Below are 18530 nucleotides of genomic sequence, written 5' to 3' on the forward strand. Positions count from 1 at the left end.
CCGCACTAACACAAGATAAATAGGTAGATAGATACTTAGATAGATAGATAGATAGATAGATAGATAGATAGATAGATAGATAGATAGATACTTCATTCATCCCAAAGGTAATTTTAGTAGCTAGACAACCATAACACAACAAACACATATATACACATATATCTCACAAACATAAGAATACTAACAAAATTAAAAAACGAAAATTAAAAATCACTCACAGAATGGAATAACCATGATAAGGTGAGATACTATTGTAGACTGTGTGTAATTGTGAAAAAGTGAACAGTGCAGGGATTGAACAGTGCAGTAGAACCTGATAGAAATATTGACTATGACTATAAAACATGAACTTAATAACCTAAAAACTGACTGCCTGAAAAAGAACATTATGTAACAGGCAATAAGTTATAAGAAGTAGACAAGTCTATCGATTAACACCTTCCCCGTTTTTAAGTGTTGTTATGGAAACAACAGATCTCGCTGCTCAGCGTGTCATTGGCCAGTTGTCAAAAAAGCACTTGGCGTTGTGTGTTTTTTTAGAAAAGATGCACGTTTTACAACTTCAAAAACGATGCTCTGAGCTGCAGAAAGAAACAGTGATGGTGTTTGATGAAGTGCTTAGGACCTTTTTTGAGTATTATCATGTAAAACCGACGCCAAGTCTGAACATTGCTTAGCTGACACCTGAGCACTGAGCTGCTGACATGTTTCTTATCGCTGGTGCTTTCCCCTAAATGACACACAACCTGTGACTTCCGTTCCTGTTGTTACAATAACTGACTGCTATTATTTTGACTTGCGCATCATAATTAACATGAGGATCAACAGACTCAGCACAGTAGATGGAGATTTTCTCGGCAAATCCCAGCCCATTACGCTATGGCTTTAACAGGATAGTTACCTGTTCAACGCAGCAGCCCAAAGGTCCACAGAGCGAATTTAGTGTTTGGAAGGTTAATGTTGAAGAACTTTTCAGTGACTCTGAAGTCTGCTCGAACACTTGACTTAAGTTATTCTTCAGTTCCTTTTGTGAAATGGGAAATTGGAGTTGGAAATTACAAGCTTCTTTTCTTCTACAAATCCTCCATCCTCCATATTTCAACAGCTAAGCTTATCCAAGTCATCATCACATATTCAAGCTCTGAGGTGATGATGGCACATTTGATTATACAACCAAGTCTTATTATAACATTTCAGGAAAGGGTTGGAAAGAGTGCAAATGCTATGTCAAGGTCCAGATTGAAGTTCTGTCAGTCTGCACAGAGTCAGAATTTTCCTAATGACCGCAAAGACTGGTGGCCTTTTTGCTTTTAGATGAGAATATGCTCAGTGTACAGTATGTTTGGACCAAGTGCTTCTTTGTGTGACAGTGATTATTTCTGCAGAAGTGGTATAAAGGCAAGTATAGACTTTGAGTTCTGTAGGGGGCAAATCGCTACTAGAATTTCCTTTAAAACAGGTATCACTGGAGGTCCATGTCTGCAATTCCCTTGGTGGCTATAAAATGCAGTAAATCAGTGAGAGGAGCATTCCTACATGCCCTTACTTTCATCCTGGAAAGCTATTTATGTTTAAAGGGGAAGGGTTAGAGCTGAACCTGTAATCACACTGTAATGACTGCAGAGTAACAGAAAGAGATGGAAACTAAAGCTGCAAAACAATTGCCATCCAAGGAGGTAATTGCAAACAACGGTATTCTATTAGAAGTTTGTCTATTGGTAAAGCAAAATCCCTCCAGGATTTCGCAATGTCGTGATTGCGCCAATTCGCGACAATTCAAGGAATCCCGGCGACTTTGGCGCGACCCGCAATTTTGACCAATCATTGCAACTTTTCTGCAAATTTGACCACTAACTTCAACCAATACCAGCAGTCCCACTTGCCAGACTTTGTATCAGTATGTGACTGAGAGCAACTGACCAAGCTGGAGTGAGAACGGGTTGACACCACACGTACGTCGCCAAATTTCCTTGTTTCTGAAATGTACATTTTAATATCAATGTACCTAAGCTGTAGCAATTTTTCACTCTGAAGACGCTGCACACGGTGGATGTAGGAAAAACCGGAGATGAGACTACAGGATGACGTAAAGTGAGGACAGCTACACTGGTTATTGTAAATGCAATGATAAGTTACAGTCCAATAAGTACTTTATTAAACCATATGTGTGTCTCAGGCCAGGATAGGAAATAACAATGTAAAGATTAACAAGCTACTGACAGACATGTTGAAATTTGATTTAATTTAATCAATTTTTTTTTTTTGACATTTTCATTTGCAGCATCCTCAGCCTTATTGTTACTAGGAAAGGTCAACCTACAGTAATTTTATTCTCCTCAAAATTGGTTTTGTTTTTATTTTTAAAGAATTATACACAAAAAAAGTAATTTTTATGCAATGTGATTTGTCTCCCGCAACTTTATTGCAAGAAACGTACAAGAAACGTTGCAACTTTTATTGCAATATTTTACAACAGCTCCCGCAACATTAGGCATATTGTGTTGAAACAATCTTTTTTAAAAAGGCTGTAAAATCCTGGCGGGACTGGTAAAGAAGAAAGTTATGAGCACTCAAACATAACTTCTGTTTATAGGTTCTAAAATCTGATATGTGCTCTGTCTGTAGTGAAACATTATTGACCCATTGCACCTTTCACTGTAGAGTGGGTGTCCAAAAACAGCAAAAGTTGGACCTAGATCAACCCTTAAGGCCATGTTTACCCTTAAACTTTTACTGACTTGTTGTCTGGAAATCATGTTTTCATGCTTCAAAAATCTTTTTAATTATGAGTCCCTAAGCGCATTAAATTGTGAATCTTAAATTAGACTTTGAAACCGTGTTCAAATACCAAGCTTGATCTAATCTTTTTTAACTGACCTTGGATAAACGTTCTAAGCATAAGCTTCTTATGTTGCAAATTACACATTTTAGGACCTTTTTTATGTGTAAAGAGCAGTGTTTCCTTTAAGTGTGATTTGCATTCCCATCTTCTGAAAATTGGCTTTGGGAATTCCTGCATTGTACATTGAAATACATTTGATTTGGTGTGGTAATCGTTTTTAGAAAGCTGCTTTAACTTGTGCTTTGCTTCCGCTTATGTGAGGTGGAGGATCAAGCTTTTTGCTCTTAATCTGTGTTGCGTAGTGAAAACTACTTAGCTGAAAAGACATGAAATTATATGTCAACAACACTGTAAAGGGGGTTGTATGGTTGCTTCTACAGTAATATGCATGGACTGATCCTGTATCCTCACTGACTGTAACTTAGTGATGTAGTCTAGAACAAACTGGCTATTATATTTGGAAAACAAAATCAATTAATAAATCAACTTTTATTTATATAGCATTTTACAGTAACCAGTAGGTATCAGAAACCAAGAATAAAACAACATATCACACAAAAAAGAATGAAACATAGAAAACAGTAAAATCAGAAAAGGTTACATAGAACCAGGAGAGGGAAACTGTCACAGTACAACTAGGTATTAAAATCCATTCTAACCAAATACGTTTTGAGTTTGGACCTAAAAAGAGCTACATTTGTAATAATCCGAATAGCACAGGGTAACTTGTTCCAGCGTCTCGGGGCAGCAACCGCAAAAGCATAATCACTCCCCACCTTCACATTGGGGCTTGTAAAACCAGTTGATTTAAGACCGCAAGGACCAGTTGTGCTCTAGCAGGATTAAAATCTTGGACCATAGTCCATTTTAAAACGCACCGGGAGCCAATGTAGGGTGTAGAGAACGGGAGTGATGCATGCACGTCTAGCTGTACAGTACTTGTCAAAAAGCGAGCAACAGCATGTTGTACAAGTTAAAGACGTGAGATGGAGGTCTGATCCAAACCAACATAAAGAGCATTACAGTGATCCAACTTTGAACTTATAAAAGCATGCCATGCCTGTTATGGAAAGGCTTAACTTTAGCCTAAAGACAAAGCTGGAAAAAGCTAATTCTAGCAATGTTGCATATTTGCTTGTCACATTTCATGTTGCAATTAAAGGTACCCCCCATATTTCAACAATTCAACAATATAAATTATTACATTGAAATAAACAGTCATCAAAACAATTGCATGCTTGAAGATAACACAATAGGGTGGTGCTTGGTTATGAACAACACACCTGTTGTCAATGTGGCTTCAAAACATATACAAGTGCTTGTTTTGTTTGGTAGTTTCTCTAATGAGAAAACGTCCTTTGTGTAGGGTAGGGCTGCAACTACTAATTATTTGAACTATCAGATAATCTATTAATTATTTTTCTGATTAAATACCTATCGCAATTCTCTAAAACACTGACATCTGCAAGTTGTTTTGTCCAACCACTTATCTCTCTAATATTGACAATTGATTGTTTCAGGATAGAATATGAAGGTAATCTCATAGAACCATGATTTCTATGTTATACTGTATGTATTTGTCACATAATATTGGCATATGTTTAATTATATTAAATAACAATGATATCACATCCATGTCTGCAATATTGAAGGTGTACTGTGCCCTAAGTTTTAATATTGTTCTGCTTTATAATACTAGTTATGGTCATCATCTGCCTTCTGAGTAAGCGTGTGAGGCTTTAAGAACAGTCACACTGGTTGTGCAGTTGCTAAGTAATTTGGTCAGTTGGTTCAACCTCTTTTGGACTCTGTTAGCTGCCGTGAGTGTTACCAGGGCTAATAAGACTCTTGGCCATGTCATGTACATGCCGCAGCTTCTTAAGACAATTCAAGGATGTGTTAGTGTTGGCATTTAAATGAATTTCCAATGATTGATAATGGTTACATTATGTAAACCTGGAGGTATTTCATCGTCAGATGGTTAGAAGCGCTGTTCCATGCCAATTCATTTTCTTAATCTCAAACAATGTTTGCAAAGACAATAGTGGAATTTTCAGTTGTCATTGCAGGAAGGAGAATAGGTCACTAAAAAAACAGCATCACGGGCTTAGTGATGTTCAGTCAGCCAACTCACTGGCAGCCACGGGGCCTGATTCGGCTGTGTGTTTGCTGTCTTTACCAATCACAAACACTTCCCAAATTTCAGCAAACCATTTAAATTGGAAAGGAAACTTGCCAGGTCTCTGATGCTGCATGTTCTGTGTGCTACTGCTGCTGGGGAAGCTCCCGCTGCCTATCTGGCTATTTTCACTCTTTATCCGATTCATTGGAAAAATGTCATGCAACCTTTCTGAACCAGACGGTGCTTTCCTCAAGGGAAACATCTGATAGCTCAAAAACCAGAGTCACCGTCAAGGTGAAGGAGAGCGGCATGTGGCATTAGAGATGCCATTTAGTGTATGGGGCATCTTTTCCTCAAGAGCATGAATTTATCACATGTGTCCTACTCTGTCAGATTTATGGTGTTGCTGCACAGTTTTACTATCGGTTATCACCAGAATATGCATTTCATTCTTGCATCAGTATTTATTGAAAACATCTAGTAACCAGAACCTTATGCAGATGAAATATAATACGCTGGATTTGGAAGGATTTCCTGTGATGACTGATTTCAAGGTGAACGGCCTCATGGCTTATTGAATGGCCTCATGGCTTATTGAATGGCGCAGCATGCCATCGTCATCATCATCATCTTGAGTATTTTGGGGCAATAAATCAAACTGATCACATCGTCTTTTATAAAAAAATATCAGATATTTTAATAAATGTTCTTTGCATCAATGTATTAATGTGAGTAATAGAGATAGGGAGGGAAGGGGGGGTGTTCAGTATGTTGTAAGCTCAGACACTAGGCTGAACTTGTTTTATTCTTGCACTGCTAAATGTATCTAAAGCGAGTCTAGAATGTCATACAAGTGATTTCTACATATTGATCAAACTAAAGTTACAATATTGATTCTGAAGTGGATTTCATTATCATATCATATAATTCGGTGATGGACATTTTTCTTTTCTTTTTGACATTTTACAGATTAAACATCAACGATAACAGTATGTATTACATTAGAGATGGTAAGTTTAGATGTGTGTTTGAAATGAGAACCAAGGAAGAGTATTATTATTATTATTATTATTTGTGTTATTATTATTATTATATTACCGCTGACATATATGGTATCTGTGTTAAACCTCATCCTAGTCACCCCCCTTTTTTATTCTATATTTCAATATTTATTAGTTTCTTGTCCAATCAAAAAGCAGCAAAAATATGACATATGTGCTGTTACACGCTATATAATATAATGCACACAATGTTTGATGTTTGGCAGCTTTGATAATTCGTTGGTCAGCAACATGTTGTATGCTCCCAGCTTCAGGGATGTGCACTAGAGTATAATAGATTATGCGCACAGGGAGCATTGTGGATCCTTGAAAAAAGCCAAATGTATTACCATGCTCTACTTCATTCACCATCCATTTTGAATAAATCAGATTACCCTTACTGAAATGATTGAAATAAAATATATACTTTTGACAGTAAGTTTTGGCTGCCAGCCAGTTACTGGTCTGCCTCAGCTCACAAGCTTCAGCCACCCTTCACAAATATTGTAATATCTGTTCAAACGGGGAAGGAGATATATAAGCTCTGTGATGCTGCTGTTCTTCTCCTGCGAGTGCATACAGATGTATGCTGAGGCAGGGGCTGTATCTCTGGGATGTGCTGACGTTTACGGTAAGCGTGTTGTCTCATTTCCGGTGCTCCAATCTCACGGACGCTATTTTTCTGCTCCAGCAAAAACTTGAACTGAACTTTGCTTTATTGTTTTAATCTGGTGGCTAAGTGACTGGAATTGGAGATAAGTGTTGTGCATGAAACTACACTTGTTTTGCTCAGAGCCCGCGTCAACAGGGCATATTTGTTTAATTCGTGGCCGCTAATTTTCTGCTCCAGCAAAAACTTACTCAACCCTGCTTTATTATCTTACAGCGACTCCTTTGCTTATCTCAATTGTTAGAACGCTGTTAGCTACTCAAGCTTAACCATTAGCAATGGTTGCTTTGTGTGTCAGATGTTCAGCTATTCCTCTGCCTCCTTTAGTGTTAAAGATATACAGTATGTAATAAATGTAGTATATCCGCTGCTCTGGAGGCAACGCTTAGTGAGTTTGAGGCACAGCTTTGCATCATGGAATCAAAATCATATGTTTCCATAGCTAGCCAGCGCCCTGTAGCCGATGCGGGCCAACATACTGCAGCTTCTGGCAGGCCCCAAGCAGCCAGGAGAGTGGGTGACTGTCTGAAGGAAGCGTAGTGCTAGCTTCAAACCGGGGAGTGCACATAGCGGCGGCCGCTCCAAATCCGAGTTTATGGCTGGCCGACAACATCTTCGCCTTTCTAACAGTTTCTCCACACTCAGTTACACACTGGCTGAGAAGCCAACTCTGGTTATTGGGAGGTTTATACTGCGGAACATGAAGTTGGCGGCTCCAGCGGCTAAAGATAACCGTGAATACAGTAAGATCATACGTCACATAGGTGGTAATGATACCCAATTATGCAAATCAGAGATCACTAACATGTTGAGTCACTTTGTGCATATGCAAAGACAATTTCGGACTCGGTAGCTTTCTCCGGACCCCTGCCCACCCTGATTAGCGATGACATGTACAGCCACATGTCATCCTTTCACCGCTTGTTGTCAGGGTGGTGCCCAGCTAATGATGTGGCCTACTTGGACAACTGGAGTGCGTTTTGGGAAATGCCCGGTCTAATTAGGAGAGATGGCATTCTTCCCACTTTGGGAATATCAATATCTAATATCAAAAAAATCTGACCAAGTCCTTTATCGGCCATAACACGTCAACCCAAGTTTGATATTAGTAATCAAAGGTGCAGGACAATGCGCTCCTCTGTGCTTCCACTGGGTCAGTCGCCCACTCACAGTCTAATAACCATGGTGTCTGTCCCCCAAGTCAGATCGGTTAAATCAAAGGTAAACAGAAGAGGGGCTATACTTAACAACCTAATTGGAATTCAAACTACCACTGCAATGATACAACAGATTAGGAAAATTAGATGTGGGCTATTTAATATTAGATCTCTGTCTTCGAAAGCAGTACTATCTGATATCAGACAATGAAATTGATCTATTCTGTCTTACTGAAACATGGCTGGGCCATGAAGAATATTTTAGTCTAAATGAAGCCACTCCTCCGAGTCATAATAATATTTAAATTCCTAAAGGCTATTTGCTAGTTTTTATTTGAATTCTCAAAGTTTGTATCAGGTGTAGTCCTTAAATCAGACAAAGTACTTATTGTAGGTGATTTTAATATCCATGTGGACGTTGACAACGAAAGCCATAGTATTGCATTCAACTCACTATGCACTGTTTTAACCCCTTCGACCATGTGGTAACATATGGCATTGAAATTGAAGATTTAATAGTTTTTCCGCAGAATACTTTATTATCAGAACATTCTCTAATCACTTTTGAATTCTTAGTACCTGAATATACTAAATTAAATAAAAGCTTCTACACTGGATGCTTGTCTGACAGTGGTATGGCTACATTTAGAGAAGACATTCCAACAGCATTTCAATTCATTCCATTCCTTAATATAACAGAGTACCTTCATGTTAACTTTTGTCCCTCCCAAATTGATAAATTTGTAGATGGTGCTATGACCTGCCTTCACACGACCTGACCTGCCCTTTAAACTCCGTTGCTCCTCTCAGAAAGAAGGTGATGTAGCAAAGGAAAATAACACCTTGGTACAACAAAACAAATCTTGCAAAAACTTGAAAGTAAGTGGCGTTCCTCAAAACTGGAATTATCTTGTTTAGATTGGCAAGACATTCTGAAAATGTACAGGAAGGCCCTCAGAAATGCCAGATCAGACTAATACTCTACACTAATAGAAATCCTGGAACTAATAGAAAAAAATAATAGAAAAAAATAAGAACAACCCAAGGTTTCTTTTTAGCACTGTAGCCAGACTGACAGATAGTCCCAGCTCTATTGAGCCATCTATTCTTATAGCTCTGAATAGTGACGACTTTATGAGTTTCTTTAATTATAAAATTAAAACAAATAGAGATAATATGTATCACCTTTTGACCTTCATTTTTAAAGATCCGCCTTTAAACGCAGAAGCACTAGAAAGAATGACAATACCTGACGAATACTTAGACTGCTTCTATCCTATAGACCTTCAACAATTAATGTTTACGGTCTCGTCAGCTAAGCCAAGGACTTGTCTTTTTACTTGTCTTACTAGATCTGAGTGCTGCATTCGACACCATTGACCATACCATCCTGTTACAGAGACTAGAACACTTGGTTGGCATTTAAGGAATGGCACTAAGTTGGTTTAAGTCAAATTTATCCAATAAATTTAAAAAAAATTATGTTAACTATAAATCCTCCAAGTACGTTAAAGTTAGCCATGGCGTTCCACAAGACTCATGCTTGGACCAATTCTATTCTCCTTATATATTCTTATATATACTCCCTATTATATATATATAAATCCTTCCTCTAGGCAATATTATTAGGAAACACTCAATTAACTTTCATTGTTATGCGGATGACACCCAATTGTATCTATCAATCAAGCCAGACTAAACCAGACAGTTAGCTAAACTTTAAGCATGCATAAATGATATAAAATCATGGATGACCTACAATTTTTCTGATGTTAAACTTAGACTAAACTGAAGTTATTGTCCTTGGCCCTAAACACATCCAAACTTCATTTTCTAGGGATAGCTACAAAGCTACTCTAGATGGCACTCCCCTGGCAGAACCCTGCTATGCCCTGCTCCGCAGGTTTCTTCCTAAAAGGTTTTTCCTTGCCACTGTCACACTGTTGCTTGCTCTGGAGGGAACTACTAAAACTGTTGGGGCCTTGTAAATTACGGAGTGTGGTCTAGACCTACTCTATCTGTAAAGTGTCTCGAGATAACTCTTGTTATAAATGGATAATATAAATTAAATTGAATTGATTTAAGGGTGTCCGGACACTCTAACACACCTACCAGGGTGGTAGTGGTAGGTGTGTAAAAGTGTCCAAACACCACGTATCATGTCGCCTGTTTGTATATGCTTTTATGTGATGTGAGCAGATGTGCTGTTGTCTCACAGGAAGGATTTGTGACATATTATGTTATGGACACAAGATTGTAGATACAAAACAGATCTGGTTTTTCCAAAAACTATGTTTTTCAGTAACAGTGTAATTCAATCGTTTGATATAGCTTTGACGGCTACTGTGCAATTGCAAAGGATGAACAGATGTTTAGAAAGACATCAGTGTTGTGAGAAGTTGTCTTATGCATAAGAGTCTTGGCCTGATTGTACTTCTCTTTTTTTCTCATAGATATTACCTTTTTGTTTCCAATTCAAGACACCTGCTGAAAACCAGTTTTTAAACTGAGTCAGGCCCGTTTTTATATTGTAATGTAATGTTACTTTATCTAACTTTCCTGTATAATAAATATATGAAATGAAATGAAAAAACACTCATACACTGTGTCATATACTGAATACTGCAGGCTATTTGAACTTGGATAATGAGAAACCCACAAAGTCTTTAATGCCATACTTCTGGAGTCATGTCTTTAGATGCAGAACTGTATGATGCGGCTTCATCTTCAACTCAAAATTATTAACACTGAAAATGAAAGAGCAAAAACTATATTTTTGAAAAGCGAATCTGCATCCAACAAAATGGCTCGTTCATTGGACATACAAAATGCACGTGCCTGTCAAGAGGTGAAAATGTGTCGACAAGGGGACAAAAGAAAGGAAATTTAAAGAAGTGTGGATTTAAAAAAACTGTTTTGGTTAGTTTCCTTATTTAACAGTGACTACGGGATTGTGTGCTTTTGTGTGGGTTCAGAAAACAGGTGCTACACTTTTTGGTTAGGAAATGGCTTGTCAAATTAATTTGCCTATTGTCTATTTACAATTGGGCAAATAAAGTAAAAGAAAGATAGGTTTGTCATCAACTTAAAAATAATATTAAGCTACACAATACTGTCACTTGTAGAATTTTAATAACTTAGTCAATAGAGTTTGAGTGTAGAACAACTGACACTTAACAAGAGTACATTAATCACAAAAACATCATCCTAAATTCTAATCTTAAACGACCAGATCCCTCAGAACCTGGCATCCTCAATTCGTCAGATTTTGTCACAAATAAATAAATAAATATTAAACCTAGCAGAACATAAGTATACTTTCACACACATTAACATGTCTGTCCTTGGGACAGGCTGCTGGAATTAAACAGTTTTGTCATCATTCTCACAAGGACGATGACTCACAGTAATACATTACTTAAATATTTTGAAAAAGTAAGGGAGAGCTTTTCAACTAAACCAAGCTTGTACAATACCATGTTGCTGCATTTTGTTTTGCTCGTAACTATTTGAAATGCCGGTCCCACTCTTGCAGGATTTGGACCATCAGGATCAACAAGGCAGAGGTGCTGCTGTGATTCTCTTGGGCCGAGGAGGCAGCTCACATGCTTTATTCTGAGTGAATGATAGACCAATGCTTTGGCAAGTGTGAATGCTCAGCACTTTTAGAGATTCATATATTTGCATTTATTAGTTAACACTCCACAGAGTACAGTGACTCTGGAGCCACTTAACATGATGATGAAAGTGAGAGTATGAGAGATGAGAGTATCTCAAAAGCTCCACTTAACTGATACAAACAAACTAAATTTGTTAACAATTTATGTTATGACCTGGACCACAAACTATCGCAACTCAAACATACACTGGGGCTCATTGAACCAATTGTGCAGGTTGTCCTTAGTGCAATATTTTGGTGTCCAAAAGTCATCTAGCACTCAGTGTTGACATGTTAAAGAGTTTTATTGCCTGTGGTAGGAATGATTTCCTGTAGCGGTCCGTGCGGCATCGAAGCTGTCGGAGCCTTAGAGAAGCTGCTCCTCTGTTTGACCAATGGGGTGATAGATTTTATTTCCATCATTTACACTTTAAAAATAACAGAAAACAAAATAATGGCGTCTGCAAAGGTTTGGGCACCCTGCAGAGTTAATACCTTGTACTGCCCCCCTCCCATTTGGCAAGTATCACAGCTTGGAAACGCTTCTAGTAGCCAGCCAGGAGTCTTTCAATTCTTGTTTGAGGTATCTTTGCCCATGCTTCCTTCCAAAAGTCTTCCAGTTTTTTTAGATTTATGGGCTGCCTGTCACACATTGCTCTTTTAAGGTCTATCCATAGATTTTTAATTGTGTTAAGGTCAGGAGATTGTGAAGGCCATGGCAAAACCCTCAGTTTACGCCTCTTGATGTAATCCACCTTGGATTTTGAGGTGTGGTTAGGATCATTATCCATGTGTAGAAGCCATCCTCTCCTTAACTTCAGCTTGCTTTTTCATAGATGGCATCAAGTTAGTGTCCAAAATTTGCTGACATTTTATTGAATCCAGTTAATCCAGTCACTAGTGAAATGTTCCCTGTGTCACTGGCTGCAATACAACCCCAAAGCTTGATTGATCCCCATGTTCATTTGCAAACTTCAAACACAGATTTTTGTGGTGAGGACGTAGAAGAGGTTTTCTTCTGATGACTCATCCATGAAGACCATATTTGTACGAGTATCTCTTTATAGTGGAATGGTGTACCACAACGCTAGTGTCTGCCAGGTCTTTCTGGATGGATCGTGCAGTCAAACGTGGGTTTGGACTTGCTTTTCTCACAATCCTGCGAGCTGTTCTGTCTGATATTTTTCTTGGTCTTCCAGATCTTGCTTTAACTTCCACTGTTCCTGATGACTGCTATTTCTTAATTACATTCCGAACAGAGGATATTGGCATCTGAAAACGCTTGCTATCTTCTTATAGCCTTCTCCTGCTTTGTGAGCGTCAACTATTTTCAGTTTCAGTTTTCTAGACAACTGCTTAGAAGAAGCCATGGTGCTGATTGTTGGGGCAAGGTCAGATTAGTCTGGGCCTTTAAAACCTTAAGCTTGACATCACCTGGCTTCCAGACAATGATTGAGAACAATCCATGACACTGTCAGGTCAAGTACAAGTACAAATGTCTCAGCTTTCCAAAAATCTAAAATCTTACTTTTTGTTACATATTATACAAATGTCTAATCGGTCATTTGATGCCTTTTGGAGATTTTTTTGTCTTTTCTTGGCTTCTTTCTGCGCATTAATTGACATTTTTACCTGGGGTTCCCAAACTTTTGAGCCCCACTGTATGGCTCTCCCTGTTAGGGTTGGAGTTTTAAAGTTCGCCCTGTGTTTATTTAACCTTTTTACGTTGAGCCTCGGGACGCAAATTTTGGATTCAGTTACACATGACAGAGATGGGTGTCTTGGGACACAGAAGCTCCCCAGGAAGAGCAATAACAAGATAAAGAATATCATAAAAATGTGCAGGTGCTTGTTGAGTACACAAAACCCTTTGAAGAGAAGGTGTCCTTCAGAATCGGGTTCACTGTGCTTTGGTGAAAGATTAGAACTCATGTCATTTTTTTACTGCTAGTGTCAAGGATGTGTAGAGATAGAAAGGAAGGGAGCAAGAGAGGTTTATAGAGATAGACTTGAAAAAAAACGATGTTTACCGTGCAGATAGATTTAAAGAAAGAGATATAGACAGGTAGAAAAAAGACGTTCTGTATATGTAGAGCTGTAAAGACATACATTAAGACAAAGAGGTGGGTGGAAAGTAAGCAAGAAAGAGATATAAGTCACGTTTCCATCCAAATGTACTGCAAATTTTAACCGCATTTCCAGGAACTGCACAGTCTCAGTTGCAGTTAATCCATTGCAGAAGAAGAGGGAACGACAAAATGATGAAACTAAAAGAGCATCAGACATTTTTTTTTCTTCGTTTTATGCCTTAAATTAGGCACGTTACAGTCTCTTCATTGATTCACTCAAATGAGATTTCCTTTTTTTGTCTCTTTGACGTGGCCGCGGTTTACGTAATGTTTCATTCACATGCACACGTCTGTTTTTATTGCATTTTGTTTTTATCAATACAGCAACTTTTCCACCTCAACCTAACATGAAACCTTTTTATTGATATTTGATGGTTTTCAAATTTCTTACCCATGTTTTTGTGGAAAGTCACTTATATATAATAAAGAGGAGGAGATATACAGTAGAAACATTGAAAGAAGGGCTATTGAGAGATTAACAAAACATGTAGATTGGTTGGAAAAAAGATAAACAGTAACTAGATGGATGGATAGATTATAGGAGTTATCATTTTATTATACTATAATCTTTCTTATGAGCTCCAGTTATCCCTTAACGACTGAAATACCATGCACTGACCTACTCATCCTTTCATTTTAGCCTTATATTTTGCTGGGGGTCAAGGCAGATTTATCTGCATTCCAATTAATCACAGTCACAGTCCTGCAAGGCTTCACAATAACCATATCAAAATATCTTCCAGACACAGAGTGAAACCCTCTGAACTGCAGCAGGGTCCGGTGTGGAGGCTTCCAGTGTTCATGCTCACATCATGAGCAGCTTTGTGGATGGCTGTGTACGGTATCAGTCCATCTAGGAGACAGCCTCTCTGTTCCATGTGCGTACTGAAGTGGAACGGCAGAGTGAATGTCAGGCAGAGCTGGTCACTGTGTCTGTTTTGGGGGGGTGGCAGTAAAGATCTGCTCTGTTTGTGTGTGCGCTGTTCACCGCTGACAGGCGAGAGCCTGCTGTAACCTAGGAACCAGCATGTGTGTGGTGATGGTGGCAGTAATGTGTGTAGTGGGAGTGAGAATACAGGTTTAGACAGTGGGCAAGAAGCCAGTGCATGACTGCATCATTGTGTGGACTATGCTGTTCAGTGAAGGGGAGATTTGATATTTTCTTCCTCTCAGTGGAGTCTTCCTTTAAGCTAGAGCCTTACCCAGGGAACACTCACAAAGGACTCTTCTGCTGCAGCTGGCAGAAACCTGCTATATGATCTAAAACCAATTTCTCTATTTGAATAAGCTAACACTTATTTCCTTATCTTCCTCTTGCAGTCCAAAAAAATCCAGGCTCAACTGAAAGAACTGCGGTACGGGAAAAAGGATTTAATTTTTAAGGTAAGTTCAAACTGAAGGGGGGTCCCTTTATAATGGCTCCAGACCAGGAGTAAACAGGTACTTCAGACCACCTTGAAAAGAATGATCCCATCACAGGAGGTACTCCAATTAATTCAGTCTGCAATTACAAAGTCCCTCCCTGTCAGCTGCATGCAAAGCCAATTGGCCAGCACTTAGTCCACGTACTGTCATGTCCTTCCCTTTGATTTCCCCTCTGCAAGATCCATCCCATCCATTTCAATCATGGGAGGTATATGGATAAATGATGTCGACAACGGTGGATGTGGTTGTTACAGATCTATGCATTAGATCATATAAAAGGAATCTTCCAGACACATAATACAGATGACACTGTGTATGCCTATAAGTTAGTGAGTAACATATATTATAGGGCATCAGAAATGTGCCTCCCCCACACATCCTTCCTCTGCAATAACATTATAAACAGTGGTAAGAAGTTGCCCACCAATTCATACTCCACTGCCCCTTGTATTGCGAGATTTCAACATTCTCTTCTCTGTGAAAGCTCTGAGCACTTGTGTAATATTTATTGGCATTTACTGGTACATGGACTGACCTTTCAGGCCTTGTTTGCGGTGTTAAAATGTCAGTCCACGTTTCTGCCACAACGCCCTGTAATGTCATTTCTTAAATGTATGCTTTGATCCTTTAGACCCATCATTTCTAAAGCTTTGTCAGTCATGAATGAAAATAAAGGCCTCAATCCTCACAGAGGGAATTTGATGCCTCTAGCCCCACACCTGAATATATTGTCCCTGGACGTCCTGTTCCTTGTTCTATTTCAAGCCTGTGAATGATGGATGCATTGACTTGTTTGTTTGCTGTCATTGCGCACAATTGCTCTCTAAATTGCATCAGTAACTCAATGACACAACGTTATTGGTCAATGTCACAGAGCATCTCATGTAGACCTTCAGAACATTATGGTCTACGGTGATTTGCAGTTGCATTCTGGATGAAGCTAATTTTAGTGTATTCCACCCTTGTCTTTGAAAAAACAATCATCTTTGGGAGATGACAGTCAGTTTTTTTTTAACTGATAGAAAGGACCAAGGGAAATGCATCATGTCCCTCTGACTTCCCTGATTTCTCTGATTTCCTGAAAACTCAACTGTATTCCACATGCTCTGTTTACATTCCCAGAGGGGGACAAGAGAGCAGGAAGTAAAGAAGAGTCACTCGCAATTCAAAATGTCATCAGCCTCACAGGAGGGATGTCAATCAAGGCACCTTGACCTGGAGGCATTTGAATTGGTTATGACAGCTGTTGTACCATATTAAACTGCTTTTTGCAGCACAGTGTAACAGTACACAAAGACCACAAACTCACAAGACTGGATACAGGAAAAAACGAAGCCTCCAAACATAACTTCAATTTCATCTTGGGCACAATTCGGTCTTTCATAGATCCGGCAGGTATTTTCATAAAGGAAAAATCATTCACAAAATACGGACATACTGCAACTACGGTGCCAGAAAATAAGCCAATATTGCCAATGTTTTCTTCAGTGGATCATTTTTCATTAATAGCCCTCCTATTTGAAGGACAACTTAAATGGAAACCCAAAATTTACAGTAACTTACTGGCAACAATTTGCCCGCAGGTTACTGGGAATTAAATGTACCGCACATCTAAATATTATTAATTACTGTGATTTTAATTGCATTTACAGTGCTGGTTTATTTACTGTAAAAAAACACTTTTTTATGTATTGTGTATGGCAATACAGTACTATTAACAGTATGTAACAGTTAATTACTGTAAATTCGGTTTCTTTCTGTACAATTTAAATACTGTATCAGTGTGATTTAATATTAGTCAGGATTAATTGAATCACCCATATTGTAAAATATTTCAATTAACTGCAGACAACGAGAAAATTGTTCACAGTTATTTACATATGATTTGGTGAACAGAAACATGACAAAACAGGTACATAAGGAATAATGGACGACACAATAAACTTGTTCTAAAGAACAATGAATAACACAGTGGCAATATTGAAACAAAATAAAATATTGAACAATTACAAATAAAATATTGAACATTTGCATGAACATTTAAAACAGAAATGAAAATAAACTTCTCTGAAATCTCGTCTCTATGGCCTCTTGCATGCCCTGACCGTGGAGACCCAGAATCCCAGTCAGAGCCCTGAAATTAAAGAAGAAAACACATTAACAATTACAGTGATTACAAGTACTTTGTATTTGTACCACATGCAATGACGGTCTAAGATGTTAGAGTTGTGTCAAAGTAGTTATGCTATTATTGTTATGATTAGTATTATTGTTATTATCAAATTATGATTAATTATGTTATAGTTAGCCTGACGTCGAGATTAAGATTTGTGTACGCTTACCATAGATGATTTGGCAAAGTAAAGACTGGGAATATGGCAGCTTTCCACATTTCCTTGTTGAATATCTTGGTCATCATGGCAAAATGCTAACCTATATACTAACATATAGAAATACTAACATATAAAATGTTTTAAATAAGATATGAATAAGGACATTTTCAGTGATACTGCACCAAAGGGAAAGTACAGTGACAAACGCATCAGTGAAAATGGAAGAAGAAAGCAGTAAAAATAGTTGAGTATACAGACAGAAAGTTTAGAATTTAGAGTTATTGTTATAACATAATAATGTGTACATTAATGTTGTACATTAGTAAATTGTCATATTTGGTACGTGTGGTCTACTTGGAGCAGCGTAAAGTCTGACAGCAGCAGGAAGAATGTGTGGCTCTCCTTCACTGTACGTTTAAGTACGACCTACAAAGAGTTAAAATATTTACTGTTGATAGATGGATATGATTTAATAAGAGTTTATCAGGTACCCATTTCAAAATGTGTGTAGGTCTTCTTTGGTTTCCTCTTTTCTTGAATCATTAGTGCCTCTTCCTCTGGCAGGCCACTTCTGCAGTGATCTTTAAGTCATAGTTTTCAAACTCTTTCCTGTTATCTGACAGAGATTAATAAACAGAGGTTATTAATAGATAGAGAAAGTCTAGGAACCCTCGAACACAAAGGGTTTGAAAAATAGACATACATAAGAATCCTGAGTGGTACTGTGCCTGCCCCGAACAGATAGATTTGGATTACAGGTGTTTAATTTGCATCATACAAAAAACTAATATGACAATAATATACCTGACTTTTTTTTTATTTATACACACAACCATTATTGTGGTATGATGTCCTTCATCTGTGCATTGTCTTCTCTCACAACTCCTGCCCACGTCTTCTGATCTTCCACTATACATCATACCAACATGAAAACAGATAGCTACTATCAAAAAATACAGCTCTTTTGTGAGGATGCAGTATTTTTTGTATTGCAATCTCTTGTTTTGCAAGGAACACAGAGTATTTCTGACATTTTGTAGTAGATGGTGATATTCTTAGGCGTGAATACGTTGCTGGGCAGAATTCAGATTTACTGTCCATCACATCAACAGTGTATGTTACGTAAAGACGTCCAGACGCTCAATGAACGATTC

General features: G+C 38.2%; 1 protein-coding gene and 1 long non-coding RNA gene across 2 annotated transcripts in view; one reads left to right on the forward strand and one right to left on the reverse strand.

Moving 5' to 3' along the window:
- The window catches only part of luzp2 (leucine zipper protein 2), a 180117-nt gene that overhangs the window by 135844 nt on the left and 25743 nt on the right, over positions 1-18530 (forward strand). The window contains exon 7 of the mRNA XM_034877980.1: positions 14939-15001. Within this exon, the coding sequence (XP_034733871.1) occupies positions 14939-15001 (63 nt within the window). The remainder of the gene's footprint in view (positions 1-14938; positions 15002-18530) is intronic.
- LOC117948386 lies at positions 1487-17467 on the reverse strand. The gene is made up of 3 exons (XR_004657426.1): positions 17386-17467; positions 5112-5116; positions 1487-1497 (listed from the first exon to the last, which is right to left on the reverse strand). It is a non-coding gene; the product is annotated as an uncharacterized LOC117948386 (long non-coding RNA).

The sequence above is a fragment of the Etheostoma cragini genome, chromosome 1, assembly GCF_013103735.1.
Source record: "Etheostoma cragini isolate CJK2018 chromosome 1, CSU_Ecrag_1.0, whole genome shotgun sequence".
Lineage (NCBI taxonomy): Eukaryota > Metazoa > Chordata > Actinopteri > Perciformes > Percidae > Etheostoma > Etheostoma cragini.